Source organism: Polistes canadensis, unplaced genomic scaffold, assembly GCF_001313835.1.
Source record: "Polistes canadensis isolate GaletaPanama2010 unplaced genomic scaffold, ASM131383v1 scaffold_139, whole genome shotgun sequence".
NCBI lineage: Eukaryota > Metazoa > Arthropoda > Insecta > Hymenoptera > Vespidae > Polistes > Polistes canadensis.
This window is the reverse complement of record NW_014569686.1, coordinates 4429-19441: the sequence shown is the minus strand read 5'-3', so window position 1 is coordinate 19441 and position 15013 is coordinate 4429. Positions and strand designations below refer to the sequence as shown.

General features: G+C 29.4%; 1 protein-coding gene across 1 annotated transcript in view; it reads right to left on the bottom strand.

Annotated features, from left to right (window-relative positions):
* LOC106788440 (protein FAM46C) overlaps positions 1-13277 on the bottom strand; it is a 62759-nt gene extending 49482 nt beyond the window's left edge. Inside the window, exon 1 of the mRNA XM_014751693.1 lies at positions 12170-13277. Within this exon, the coding sequence (XP_014607179.1) occupies positions 12170-12466 (297 nt within the window). The 5' untranslated portion in view covers positions 12467-13277. The remainder of the gene's footprint in view (positions 1-12169) is intronic.
* Between the last annotated feature and the right edge of the window lie 1736 nt (positions 13278-15013).

Here is a 15013-nt window from a genome sequence, read left to right as displayed (position 1 = left end):
TTTTTTTTTTTTTTTTTTTTAATGGTGAAAAAGACTCGTTACGACATATCCACAAATTATTCCAAAGTTTTTTTTACATATGCACGCGTGTGTGTATGTATATTTATACATAAGTATTCATCCTTTGATTGCACACACACACACACAATAATTTTCATTAATTCTTCCAATCCTTAAATATACGTCCATATATTTAAATGAATATTTCAATAATAATTGTAAGCCGGTATGATTGATGAATGCAAAATCTTCTTTAAATACGTACCTATTATTATTATCATCATCATCATCATCATCATCATGATTATAAACATGTTTAAACGAACTCATCTCATAGTTGGTGGTATCGCGTATAATAAAGGCAACAATATGAATATTCAATTTCAAAAAGGGAAAATTTATGACGCCAATGACAATAAATTTATCATTATAATAACAGATAAACGTAACTGTGTAACGTGTAATTAAATATTATCTAATGATAATAATAATACGTTTATTTGATATATGATTAACGGGGAACAAAAGGATTACTTGCAAATGAAACGAATAAAATGAATAATAATAAAAAAGACCGGCGCATTATAGCAGTCATAACCATCGGTAAAAAGAATTCTTAAAACGTTTAAACAAGGTCGAGAATAATTAGAAAATATGAAAAAAAAATAAGCCGATAGAGAGGAGAAATAAAAATAAAACTTAGGAATGAAAATGAAATCGCATAGATGCAAGGGATTGTTTGAGCCCGGCTCTCTCGTGAAATATTAATTAATAATTCATCCAAAATCTATATAATACTACCAAAGAGGTCGTGTTTCTTTACCGTGTTTATTATTTAGAACACTAAGATTAAGTAGTAAACAGTTCCGTGTTGAAAATATGAGTAGAATTGAGTCACTATTAAAAAATAACAATTATCCTACTTATCTCATTCACATGGTGTTTTACAAGTTTAAATTAGATCCTAATAATCAACAAAATACAAAATTCATTAAGTTTTTATTTATTTTTGGACGCGATAAACAATATATTTTGTTAAAGTTTTAAGTTCTCGTAACGGTCCGATCGCTACCTGAATTTCATGCTGACTCTCTGACTTCTAATTGCTATAACTCCGGATATAATTTGAATTTTGAAATAATTGAACATATAAAATATTCTTAAAAGTATAAACAATTTGTCTAATAAAAAAAAGGATAGATATTTTGGCGGTGTAACCAACCCATTAATTATTTAAACTTTGTAATACTTCTTCTTCTCTTTCTCTCTCTCTCTCGCTCTCTCTCTCTCTCTCTCTCTCTCCCTTATGTTAGTAACCATTTCTTTCTCAGGATCGTTATCTTACGCAATAATACAGTTTTCTCAATAAAATAACGCTGCTCTCGAGTGTCGACCGCAGGACCTCGGTTTTCTCGCGTTAAACTCGAGTCCGATTTCTCGAGGGCCTGACTAACGGGAGCCTGTGTGTTGTTATTGTAGAAGTCTCTCACGAGTCATTACTATATCTCGAACAAAACCGATATTTTCTGAGTAATACGTGGTATCAGATTTTTAAATCGTCCTTCCGTTTCTTACGGGTCTACGTACGAATAATACCTCTACACACATATCATATATACGTAGAAATCTTTTTTCTTATCGTATACAATTGAATTATTTCAATAACATTTAATTAACATAGTATTAATCATCGTTAAATTGTATTAGGTAAAATTGAATAGACTTTTTGTTTATTTATCATTTCACATAATATCTGAAAATTGAAATATTAATTAATATCTATCATCGCGTGTTCATGTTTAATTTAACAAATATTTACAATCGATATATTTTTCTTGAATAATATTATTAATTCATGAAATATTCATTATAAAATATAAATATACACAGAAATATATTTTTATTTTACTGGTAATTATGTCAAAATTAATATTTAATCATTCGAGATACATATAAATTGAAATATTATACATACGCATACATTTATTCGAAATGATTGTAAGTCACGTGGGTAAGAAATCCTACACGTGTGTACGTGTGAGCTAGCAATTCCGAATGAAAGTAGAGTTACCTCCTTTTAAAATTCGAAGTAGAGTTAAAGTCGATTGAGCGGTTAAAGTTGAAAATCGATCTCGTAAAATAGCTTTTCCTTGCCTTTTCTGAGAAAATCGTATTAAGAGGATCGACCGAATAAGGATTTGCCGAATGCATTTGATGCTTTTATTAGTATGTATTTTGTCTGTCTTGTTCTATTTTTGTATATGTAACACTGTGTAGTCCGGATAATCGGTGTAGACGACAAATTAATCATTCAACGAAATAACTTTGCTTGTCTACGTTCGAGACTTTACGCAACATTTGATACGCTTGCATTCGCTCGACCAATAAATTTTCACGCTCACCTTTTATTATATATCTGTCTCATTCTTTTTTTCCCAACGAGAATTTCTTAACTATAATAATTAATAATTACGTTTGATCAGGTTTACAATCGCTAGATCGATAAGTTACTATATGTTCTATCTTAGAAAATATGACATATAATATAATATTACTGTAAAACGGGGTGTGTTTATATATCTACGTATTCTGTTAAACATTAAAAAATATGTGTATATTATAAGATACACATATATGAAATACAATATAGTATTACATTTTAGTATATATGTTACCGTTCAAGTAGGAAATTCACCGAAATGCCTAGGCATTGTTGGCAACGCCAAAAAAATCGTAACTTGTATAGTTACATCTCCCCCGCCCCCGCCCCCCCCCACGCCCCTTAGAGAGAAACAATTTCTAGCGACAGTGTACGTAATTGTTTATTTGCTAATGAGCACCGAGCGCAATTTCGTAATGTGCTGTAGTTTTGATTCTTTTTTCAAGATTTTCAAATAAAAAGAAAAAAACCATATAATTTACGAGTATGATTCAAGGATAATTAATTTGCACGTATCTTTTGAGCAAGTTTAACTACCCTTAACTAATTAGCAATATATTTAAGAGAACCTTATAACATTACGAATTTATACGAGCTATGCGTAAGCAAAATTAAATAAAAAAAAAGAAAAAAAAAAACAATTAAAAATTTTGTTCTCCATCTTTCTGTCCCACTGTGTCTAAATTTTCTACGTAGCCATTCGAGTTATACTGGCAAAGAAATAAAATCACTTTTTATAGCTTTGCTAATTACCGCAAGAATGTTAAGAATCCGAGCGACCGCGAAAACAGAACGTATTTCTTTGATTGTGAGTGTGTATTCCTTGACTTAACTGTGTATATGTCTGTGTATGGACAAATAATAAACAAAAAAACAATATCGTATGTAGAAGAAAAAAAGATATGTTTTAAATAAACAAAAGAACATACGTACAAACGAAAATATTTCCAGAAAAAAAAAAGAATAAAAAAAGCAAAAATGAAAATGAGAGTTGATTTTAAAAAAAAAAAATCGAAACGAATAAACAGAAAAATGATAAAACTAAAGAGAGACCATATGTAACAATGAAAAATATATAGGAATAAAGATAAAAAAAATAAAAAATAAATTAGAAATAAATCGGGTCAAGTTAATATATTATATAAATAAATTGAATAATCGAATATAGAAATCTCTTAAAGATGATCCATTAAGATGTACAAACAGGTTCTTCGATTTTTTAATTAATATATTTGTTTTATTGAATATTTTTGTGTATAATTATTCTAATTTCATTTTCCAATGGGGTTTCAGGGGAGGTGACATATTTCAGAAATTCGCTATCTACGCGTGAAAGATAAAAAGATAAAAATATTCGCGAATTAGTGATATCGCGATAAGTTTGTCCCAGGTCCAAGCCTTTGGCTATCAGAAAGAGAGAGGTAAAGGCAAAAGAGAGAGGGAGAAGGCAAGAGAGTTGAAACCAGGCTTGCACCAATCCCCAAGAGATAATTCTCAAAGCTTATTATACGAAATATCAAGGCCTTGCCTTTCTATGCTCTGACATGTAGAAGAACGTGGACCTGCACTTAACTCTGTCTATATATGTGTATATGTGTGTCTGTGTGTGTGTGTGAGTACCTGCAAAGAGAAAGAGAAATAGAAAGAGATACATATATGCATAATATGTGTATACAAGTGTATTCTATTAAACATTTTTCTTTCTTCCATTACCTACTACACCCACGTTATAAACTTTTAACTTGATTTTGTAGACAAATATATGTTAACCTTTACACATGCAATTATTATGAATAATTATTTTATATTATTCATTGTTTTTTTTTTATTCTATACGTATTAATGAATCTTTCCATATGGAAAATACAAATGAATTTATTGTATATATTAATTTATGATTGATATAATCATTATTTTTGAATATATATTTTCTTTTTTTTTAATTATTTTCTCTATATACAAATATTCAATCCGTTTAATTTTAATTACATACATATTGAAGGATCTTTCCATATGGAAAACACAAATACTATAATATTATATTTACTCTGTCTCTCATTTTCTCCCCAATGTGGTAATAATATTAATTATATTTTTCCGGAAATTTTGTATGATGTATATAAGATATTACGAAATTGGTTTGGAATGTAAGAAAATTTGGCCTCCTTCGCACAACTTTCTTTGTTTTCGCCCTGTGGCACATTGACCATTTCAAAAGCAGTCGGTGCAAAAAAACAGTTACGGTATTACTCAACTACTCAATCGGTCGGCCTTTCACGAATATCGTATCAACTTATATATAAACCCATGTACATATATATATATATATATATATATATATATATATATAAACATAAAATCGAGAGAATGATGAATCCAATAAAGCTTGGAAATTGGCCTGTCTTCTTCTTTACGTGCATACATACATACATACATGCATACATAAATATATATATAATAAATTATATAAGAAAATATAAGGAGAATAAAATGAAATTTAAAAACAAAAAAACAAAATTAGAAAATAATAATTAATAAAACAATTATTCAAGTTATATAGAAATAAATTTTAAGAGTTAACATTAATTTAATAATAAATGGAAAAAAAAAAAGAAAACGATTAAAGTTTCCAGTTTCTTGTTCATGAGATTGAAAACAATGTCAGACTTCGTTCCTTAACATTTTTATATTGTTCCAAGTTTCCGGGGTTAAAGTTCGATTCTACCCAATACTTACGATAGAATAGAATAAAATATTGTAGAAACCAATTGTGTATTGTCCGATAGGCTTGCAGCGTGAAATCAGTTATCTGTTTGCACGCATGTATATGTTGTATGTATTGACTGTCGACTGTAATTGTATTATTTCTTTAAAAACAGGAAACGTGAAATGAAGACACTGACATAGACATTATCTACTATGATGACTAATATCCTTACAACTTTAACATATTTTTTATCTTTCCTTTCTTTCTTCTTCTTTGTCAAACGGAATATGTTATGAGGAAATGATTATCTTAATAGTTCAAAATAAAGCCCAAATTTTTCACGTTATCTATAGGATGTAATAGTACAATTTAAGATGTGCACATAATTATTATAACAACAACAAAAATACATAAATATCCTTACAACTGGGATATATTTTTTCGTTAGTTTTTCTTTTTTCTTTTTTTTTTTTTGAAGAATAAAATATGCAACAAGAACAGATTATTATGATAACTAGAAATAGGAACTAAAAATAGGACCCAAAAATCTTACCCATACAATGTAATATTAAAATATAACTAATATATTCATGTTATAATATATATATATATATAAAACGAAACCTTTTTAAGATAAACAAGATAGATAAAAGGCTCAAAAATAGATGACAGGTCGTTACGTATAAAAAAAATATTCGACACATTCCATATATCCTACGCGAAAACAACATAAACGAGAAAAAAAAAAAGAAAGAAAGGAAAAATACTTAAATTGGGATACGGGATTCGTAGAATATTATTTTTAGATATGAGATTGCCTTTACATATTTTCAAACTGACTTTCGTGAACTATCCCCACCCCCGCGTCCTCTCTCTCACTCTCTTTCCCCCTTTCTCACTGTTTCGTCAATACTTTTACTCCTACTCCTTTTCCCTCGATTAAACTAACGGAAGAGATTACTTAAATTAGTCACGATGAATGACTTTATTAAATATATGCAAATAGAAAGAAAGAAAGAGAAAGAGAGAGAGGGAGAGGGGGAGGGAGAGGGAGAGGGAAGAAAGAATGTTGAACGATGGTGGTTGGCATTAAATAAGCGTACATCTCTCTCTCTCTCTCTCTCTCTCTTTCTCTCTCTCTTTTATATTCTATCTTTCTTTATCTACCTTATTATAATGTATGCGAGATACCGAGCTGATCTTGGCTTATGTGCAAATAGTAAAAGTGAATTTCTGACCAGTCAACTCACGCACCAGTGAGAAACGTCATGGAACCAGTGAATCGGCTTTTCGAGTCCTTGATACGCAAATAGCAATACCACCACCGGGCCAAAGACACGTGAAAATGAAAACGATGCCTCTTAAACTCCTCACTATCCCAAACACCCCGTGACTTTATTACACGTTCGTTATATAATGGAATTCTACTAAAAAAGAAAGAAAGAACAAAAAAAACCACACATTATTTTGAATAATTCGACGATCGTTAATCAATTCGATAACGAAAAAAAAAAAGTAGTCGTTATCTAATGTAAGATCGAAGTTTCTGTTTAACGATAAGAGAAAAAAAAAAAAATAAAGAGGAAAAAAAGATAACATAAATATGTTAATCGTTCAATGAATTCTTAGTACTTTCGCTAATAATTATCATAATAATTGACAATGTAACAGATAGTGTGACAACAGAGTATGGATCTATAGTCCTTAAATCAATAATTAACTTTCCTGTGTACGAGTCGTTTACTTCTCAACATAATTAATTACTCGTTACGTAATTAACATATGTAATTATGTACACTACAATTACAAAGTTTCAGCTGATTTTCATAAAAATCGAAATATATCGAAAAATGTATAGACCACGATCCATGATTTGTGTTATATTACATCTTAACGATTCGAATCACTTACAATCAAATATCTTTCATCCTGTATTCCTCAATATTAGGAACCATGACTTTAACCCTTTTATTATTTTTGTATTTGGGACTCGTTTATTGGCGGTATTCTGGTGAACCGAAAAGATTAAAGGCATATATTGTTTAAAATATTCTGCTTTCTTTTTTTTATAATTTACAATTGAAATTTTGCATGACAGTGTACGTAGTAGACGTTAACGACGATAAAAAAAATGTATTATTTTGAATACAGATATTGATTAAAATGACGTGATATCTGTGACGTATTAAGAGGCAAATATTTAACGAAACTTATTGATGGAAAATAATACTCTATTAATTATTCTATATCTATGTAATATACGTGCATGCATATATATGAATAATGTAAATATATAGATCGTATTATGTCTATCGTAGTGGTCATAGTGCAGTATTCCGGTTGGCCTAGTCTCGTATAGGTTCTCCCGAAGGATCGATGGGTCGTTGCCCTCAAGTCTGCTGCAGCTACTGCGAAGGTGGCAGGAGAAGCATTCTATTCTCTACGCTAGGATTATATTCTACGTCTTCTATGTCCTTGACGACGCCCTTTTTACTTTATCTGAAATATAGATTATTTCTACTCTAATTGATAACACTTATCGATCATTAATTCTCAAGTACGATAAAAATGTATTTGTCCTTGGTAATATAAATCATTGATTTAAACATAATAATAAATCTTATACAATTATTCGTACGTTTTTTTTAACTAAAATTTCATTATTTAAAATATAATTAAATTAAAATAAAATTATAATTTGTTCTTGAAATAATTATAATAAAATAAATCCTACACAAATCTTTATATTTATGTACTGCATATCTACTAATAAGCTTTAATAATTCATAATTAAGGTAACTAAATAACAGTAAAATTGATTTATATCTCATAAGTAATGTTAATAAGCTAACGAATCTTAGAAAAGTTCTCTTCAACCTCTATCTAAAACAATTCATTATAATATAACGATGAATTCCGTATCCGGATTAATTAATTACTATGTAGTTCTCATAAAGTTTCACTCATTTCTAATTCCACGATTCATAGATAGAAAAAGGTCGTGTGTTAAAGTCGCGTTCTAAACTAAAGTTTTCCGTTAAAGGAAAGATCTATCATCTCTAATGCATCACTATGCACACAGTGATCAGAATGTGTATGTATATTTGTATATATATGGAGAGAGAGATAGGTACATATTAGGTCACAAGTAAATTGGAAAAACTTTCGCCGATTAGAAACGGAGATGCAGAAATACGTAAGAAGAAGAAGAAGAAAAAGAAGAAGATAAAGAAAAATAAAAAGTCGAAGTAGAAGAGTAGAAGAAGAAGAAGAAGCCTTTGGCGATACGGAAGCAAGCAATTTATACGAGGATTCCATCGATCGTACCTAAGAAATACTTACTTATCTTAATGTGTCTGTATATGTGTACTTATATTACTATTGCTGCTTCGAGATGCACGATGGAATGTTTAAAAAGAAAGAAAAATGAGGGACGTTCAGTAAAATGAATTTTATATCTCGCAGTGACTTTCTCTGATGTGAGAAACTAACGAGCTAAAAGTCTGAGCACCGTTCAATTTTTCTTAATCTACGAGCAAGTTTTTCTTTTGCAAACACTTCGGGAGCCGAAGAAGGATAGATAATCAAAAAGTCAATTAATGTTATCGTCAAAAAAGGAATGTGTAAGTAAGTTTAAAAACGCCATAACATCATGGCGCGAGGCTGCACAAAAAAAAGGCTGGAAGAATGTTTGTGATGAGATTTACCAAAAAGTAAATCGAATATATTATTTATGATTATTATAGTTAATAATATTGTAAAAATATTTCACAAACCCTGAAAAAGAAAACAGAGTATTTTGTAATTATGAACTCGTATTTGTTATTTTTTAATGGAAAAGATGAAAGGAAGAGTAATTAGGAGTTCTCGAGTGTTCATTCAAGATTTTTGATTTATGTGAAAAACGATTATTCAAATTATTAGAAAACAATAATAAAAGAAATGAAATGAAATATGAAATGAAATATGAAAATATTATATTAATTAGGAAGATAAAAGAAACTAATTATAATTATAATATTTATGGTAAGCGGTCTTTGGTTGGATTTCACTTGCAATGGAATGTATAGCATATAAAATACATGGAAAGTAATATACCTGTTCCCGTGTTTAACCACATAGAGATTACCGCATCTAAAAACCGTAATTTAAATGAATATTCGTTAAATTGTACTCACGAGTAACACCTATCGAAGTTTTGTCTTTTTTTTATACATCGAAATTAACAAAAACTGACTAGGAAACAACGAAAGTTCACGATTGTTATAATAAAATTTGTTTAAATATTAATAATTAATGAAAAATCATTGAAATATTAAAAATATTAATATTCTTACGAAGCACGCGTCGAATTTGACTTGTTCACCATAGGACGACCGAACTATAACTACCTCGAATGTTTACAGGTGTCTCTCGATGAAAAAAGTAAACATACGTATAGAGATAGAAATAAATATAATTCGAACATTTCAATCGTTTAGAAAAGGTAGGTGACTGTTTCAAAAATACGTTTGATCATTGTATATACAGTCGACGAATCAACGAGTATTTACCAAAAATTTCTATTTCATTTTCTATCTTTGCAGTGAGTCTAATTTTTTCCTCTGTATGATCAAATTATGTTTTTTTAATATTTTCGTCTTAAAACTTATGTTAGTCGAAAAAGCATTCTCACTGTGTTAAAAAAATATCTTTTCCTTAACGTCTTCTTAGAAAATCAACAAATGATAGATCTTTTAAACGAGTCTATGTATTTCCTTATAAAAAAAACTTGCTTTCTTATACTTCGACGTTAAGAAAAATTTATCGATAGACAATCAATGATTGTTTACAGAATTCCTTATTTAATTTTCTATCTTCGAAACGATTAGAATTATTCCTCTGCAAGATATAACAATTATACAGAGATAATAAATTTCAGATCAACGTTTTGTCATAGCATGCAAAGGGCATGTGTTAATTCGATTGATGCTGTATGTAAATGTGAAAAAAGAGAGAAAGAGAAATCTTGCATCATGTAACAAACAAAATGAATAAACTCCAGTATGAGGGCTACATAATTTATGTATTCTTTGTCGCGAATGATTATAGACATTGAAAGACAGTTAAACCTTTTTTCTAAAAATTTCTATAACAAATATGTCATTATTAATTTGTATTTAATCTATTATATATTATTAGATGATAAGAGTAATTTCAAACTTTTTAATATGAACAATATTACTTTGTTTTAGATGTTAAATACTAAAAAAGTGTTCTTAATAAAGAAAATAATGAATTAGTGTCCTAACTATTATTTACAATTATCATCATCTTCATTTCAGCTTCTGTAATTATTATTATTATTATTATTATTTAATTTGAAATTGTATAAATCTAATCCTCGAAAATGAACTAAATATACAATTAGATAAATTTGATTACATACGTGGCATACATATCGTACCAGCTCCTTTCTTGTTCACGAATTTTAAAGCGAGCAGAAAACCAGCTCGATTACCATTTGCATTAACCTTTTCGCTGTTACGCCCGGCTTGTTCTAACATCTACTATACGTGCCAACTCGCTTAGCCGACTTGTGTCTATGTGTCTATGTAAGCTATTAGAAAATATTTCTTTTTTTTTTTCTTCTTCTTCTTTCTTTCTTTCTTACTTTCTACAGTTTGGACCAAAAGTTTCCTACGTGATTTTTTAACTAATCAGTTACTCCGTCTCGAAACTTTTTAACTAATTCCAATTTCTTTCTTTTTTTTTTACCCTAGATTGTAAAACTACAAGCCTTTGATACTTTTAACTAGTAATTTGTAGTAGATTTTTTTGATTAAAACGATTCGAAGAGATTATTATTCCAACGTATCTATAAAGTCATTCGTCAATGTACGAGTCTACGTGATAGTCAATGCATTTACGTGTTTATTGCGTATATGGGATATACAAAATTACGTTAAGATATTTCGATGTTGTTTTTTTTTTTTTTAATAAATAATAAATATTGCTTTAATTAAAGTTACGGATTATATGGGTGGGTTGGAAAATTTGTAATCTAGCAGAAACAATTTGTTTTATTTTTCTGTCAAACTCACTTTTATTTTTCGATATAATCTTAAAACTTTTCACTTCATTCTCGTATAATGTAAAAATATAAAATAATAAAATAAAATAAAATAAAATAAATTAAAATAAAAGTAGAGCACGTGTGGAAGTTCAGTAATAAAGACTTTCATCCGAAATTCAATAGCATATTACATATATATATATATATATTTTTTTCTTTCTCTTTCTATTTCATTCTTTTACTGTACAAAAGCGATTTTGATCGGTTCCTACGAACTAAATAGGCGTGGCAGCTGCCGTAAAAGTATACCCCGAGACATTTTTAACGATCGCGATAATTTTTCGAAAGTCGAACAGCTGTATATCGATCTATCGATCGATCGAAGATATTACTTCTATAAGTTCCTAGAACTCATATCTTTCATTCAAACTATTTTTATTTATATAGAAAAAAAAAAGAAATCATAAAAATAAAACAAACAAATGAACAAATCAAATTTTTATATAAACTGCATATGATAGAGACATTTCAATGTCGCAAGAAAAAATGAACGAATCGAGGATGATCCACGTGAGATTTTAAGACCCAATCTTTTACTTTTATTTATTCGATATAATATTGAAAAAAAAAAAAAAAAAAAACAAAAAAAATACGAATTTGTTAAAAGTAGAATTGACAAGATGATTTTGAAACGCGTTGTATGATCACGTGATCTTTTTTACTCTGCTTCCTTCTATATCTCTTGCTAAAAAAAAAGTATTGAATATATAAAAAAGAAATAGATAATTTCTATAATTAAAATTGACTAATTATTAACGACAATTAAGCTCAAATTTCCTTCTCGAAGGTCATACTCGAAAAAAGCTGATCGACCGGCCTCTCCTCTTTCTCTCTTTGCTTGTACTACGGCGCCATCAAATTCTATATACAGTAGACACTAAAGAGTGTTACGTAAGTTGAGACTCACCTGCATCAGTGGCACAATCTGAACGCATTCGATGCATCGAGTAATTTTGACCATCGTTTCTTCCGCTTTCTTTTTCACCGATTCCTCATTCTCGTCCTCCTCTTGTTGTTTATTTTCTTGATTTCGGATACTTTTACTAACCATCTCGGACATCCCTTTATTTTCTTCTTTCCTAACCTGTATTGTAAAAGATTCTTTCTCTCCTTCCTCTTTCTTCTTTTTTTGCTGATCGTTGAGATTTTTACACGAACCCGATGACAACGATGGTTTCTCGTTTGTCAAGTTTATTTTTGTCATATTTGTTTTTTCGTTTTCTTTTTCTTTTTCTTTTTACCAATAATATAACACTAACACTAATTGATATGATTGTTGTCTATACACCGACTTTAATATAACCGAAATAAATAAAACGATAAAATATATAAGATAAGGATTAAGATAATACGCAAATAAGGGCGTACACGCGAAAAGTTCGAGGTTATGTACGTAATCGATCTCTCGACTAATTCGCCGCAGCGTGTGTCTTCTCTGCACTCCCTAACGAGATTCACTATGATACCGTTCAACGATTGGTTCACGTGTTATATACTTCCCCGACACCAAAATTGGAGCGAGAGAACAAAAGAATTTGTCGATTTAATGCCAGTTCTTCCTTCCTTCCTTTTTCTCGTTCTTTCTCACACTCACTTAACCAGTTTATTTGAAGTATATCTATTTAATCAATTTATATATCTTTCTATCAATCTCTTCCTACACACAATTTCGAATTTATAAATAATAAAAACAAATAACAAGTCTCTCTCTCTCTTTAAATGGGATGCGTGTAAACGTTTTTGAAAAGAGACACACACACACACAAAATAAGAATACCAAATAAGGTTAGATTAACCTCCCCGTTTTAATAATAATTATCGTGATGATAATTTAAACGAAATAATATCACCGTTTAACGTAATAATATTGAAATAATACGAATAATAATGGTTTCAATGATAATGCGTAAAGATTGCGGAAAAAGTAAGAATTAAATGCGGAACGTGAACGACAGGAAGTTTGGAACTGAGATTCTCGAGTCGGTCCATTCGACGCGCATCCGTCGCCCCACCCGAGTCGAGCATCGCCCTTGCCTTGCCCTGCCTTGCCCTGCCCTCCCTTCTCTTCCCTCCCCTTGCCTTGCCTTGCCTTGCCTTACCCCACTGACTAACAGTCTACGCCACCAGACCCGAAACGACCGAACTCCCAGGAACAAAGATAACGCGAAAGAACGAACGAAATTCAAAACAGTGCATTTATCCGATTTCTTTTTATTTTTTTATTTTTTTATTTTTACCGACCGTTTATCGGTAATTATTTATCACGTTTCTTGTCGACACATATGTAATCTAAACGTTCTCTTTCATCTACCACTTCTGCTTTTTTCTTTTTCTTTCGGCATTGATTTTTTATTTGGTTTTTTTAAATACATCGTTTGTCAATTTAAATCCTTCTCTAATGAAATATATATATTTTTTATTGGTGCGATAAGTATATGCAATAATCTTTCTTACGGATTATTTTCTAATTAATCTAATCGTTGATTTTTTTTCTTTTTTTTTCACGAGTAAATTTAAATAATAAGTAAATATATGTGTATGCATATATATATATATATATACATGTACGTATGTATATATGACATTTATTAAATTGAATGATATAAGAATGAAGTGGATTAATTTTAGACTCTGTTTGTTAGTCTATTTATCTCGAGTGAACGTGATTGTTTTTGCTCAAGGTCGATTGAAGGTTAACACGTTTCTGCTGTCAAATCTCCTCGACTCCGCAAGKTTACGACATTATAGTCATAAAAATTCTATATATGCATATATGTGTATATATATATATATATGAATACTTTTACTATCTTCCTTTTTCTTTTATTTTTATTTTATTATTTTCCTTTAGGTAGCCATTATATCCTGGTTCGTGGTTTCGCAAAATGTGGTTTCTATTTCCTCGCCATGGTATTTTATAAAGATAGTCAAATGATAAACATGTGAAATAATAAAAAAATCTTACACGAAACAATAAAATAAAATAAAATAATAGAAAGAATAGAAAATTATAGTCTTATTTTAGATCACAAAGTGAACAAAATAATTGTCGACCGAGGAGCAGTATAAAATGGGGAGAAAATGAAAAAGGTGAAAGAAAAAAATAGAAAGAGACAAATAATATTTACGTAAATCGAGCTATAATCGACGAATATGTACAGGTGTTGCATTATCAATTTTCGATTGATTTATCGTAAGACTTGTCGACACACGCGCGATTATTATCATCATTATTGTATATTTCTCTCTCTCTCTCTCTCTCACTGTATACATTGAAAACAAGAAGAATGGCATATATAGATAGAAAGAGAGATTGTGTATCTACCTTGTGAAAGTAACGAGGATAAAATCGCGTAGAAAGGGAAATAGAGCGAGATAGATAAATAAATTTCTGTTTTCTGACATATAACTTGAAAAAAAATAAAGAAAGAAAAGAAAAAAGATAGATATATATATATAATTAAAACATTATATTTCTAACGTTTAACAATATTTTTAAATAGAAATGTTATATTCGATACTTATTTTTACTCATAAATGTTGAATGAAAATATATGAGTAAAAATAACATTATGTTTTAAAGAAAAAGAGATTGTGTTTCGATTGATCAGGGAAAATGTAACGTCGGATAGTAATTATCATATCGTTTCTAAATCCAGTTTATTCAACATGGAATGAGCACGAAGGGGCTGCAAGGAACTTTAACGTTTTTTTATCTACATATTTATATATATATATACAAAGTACATAG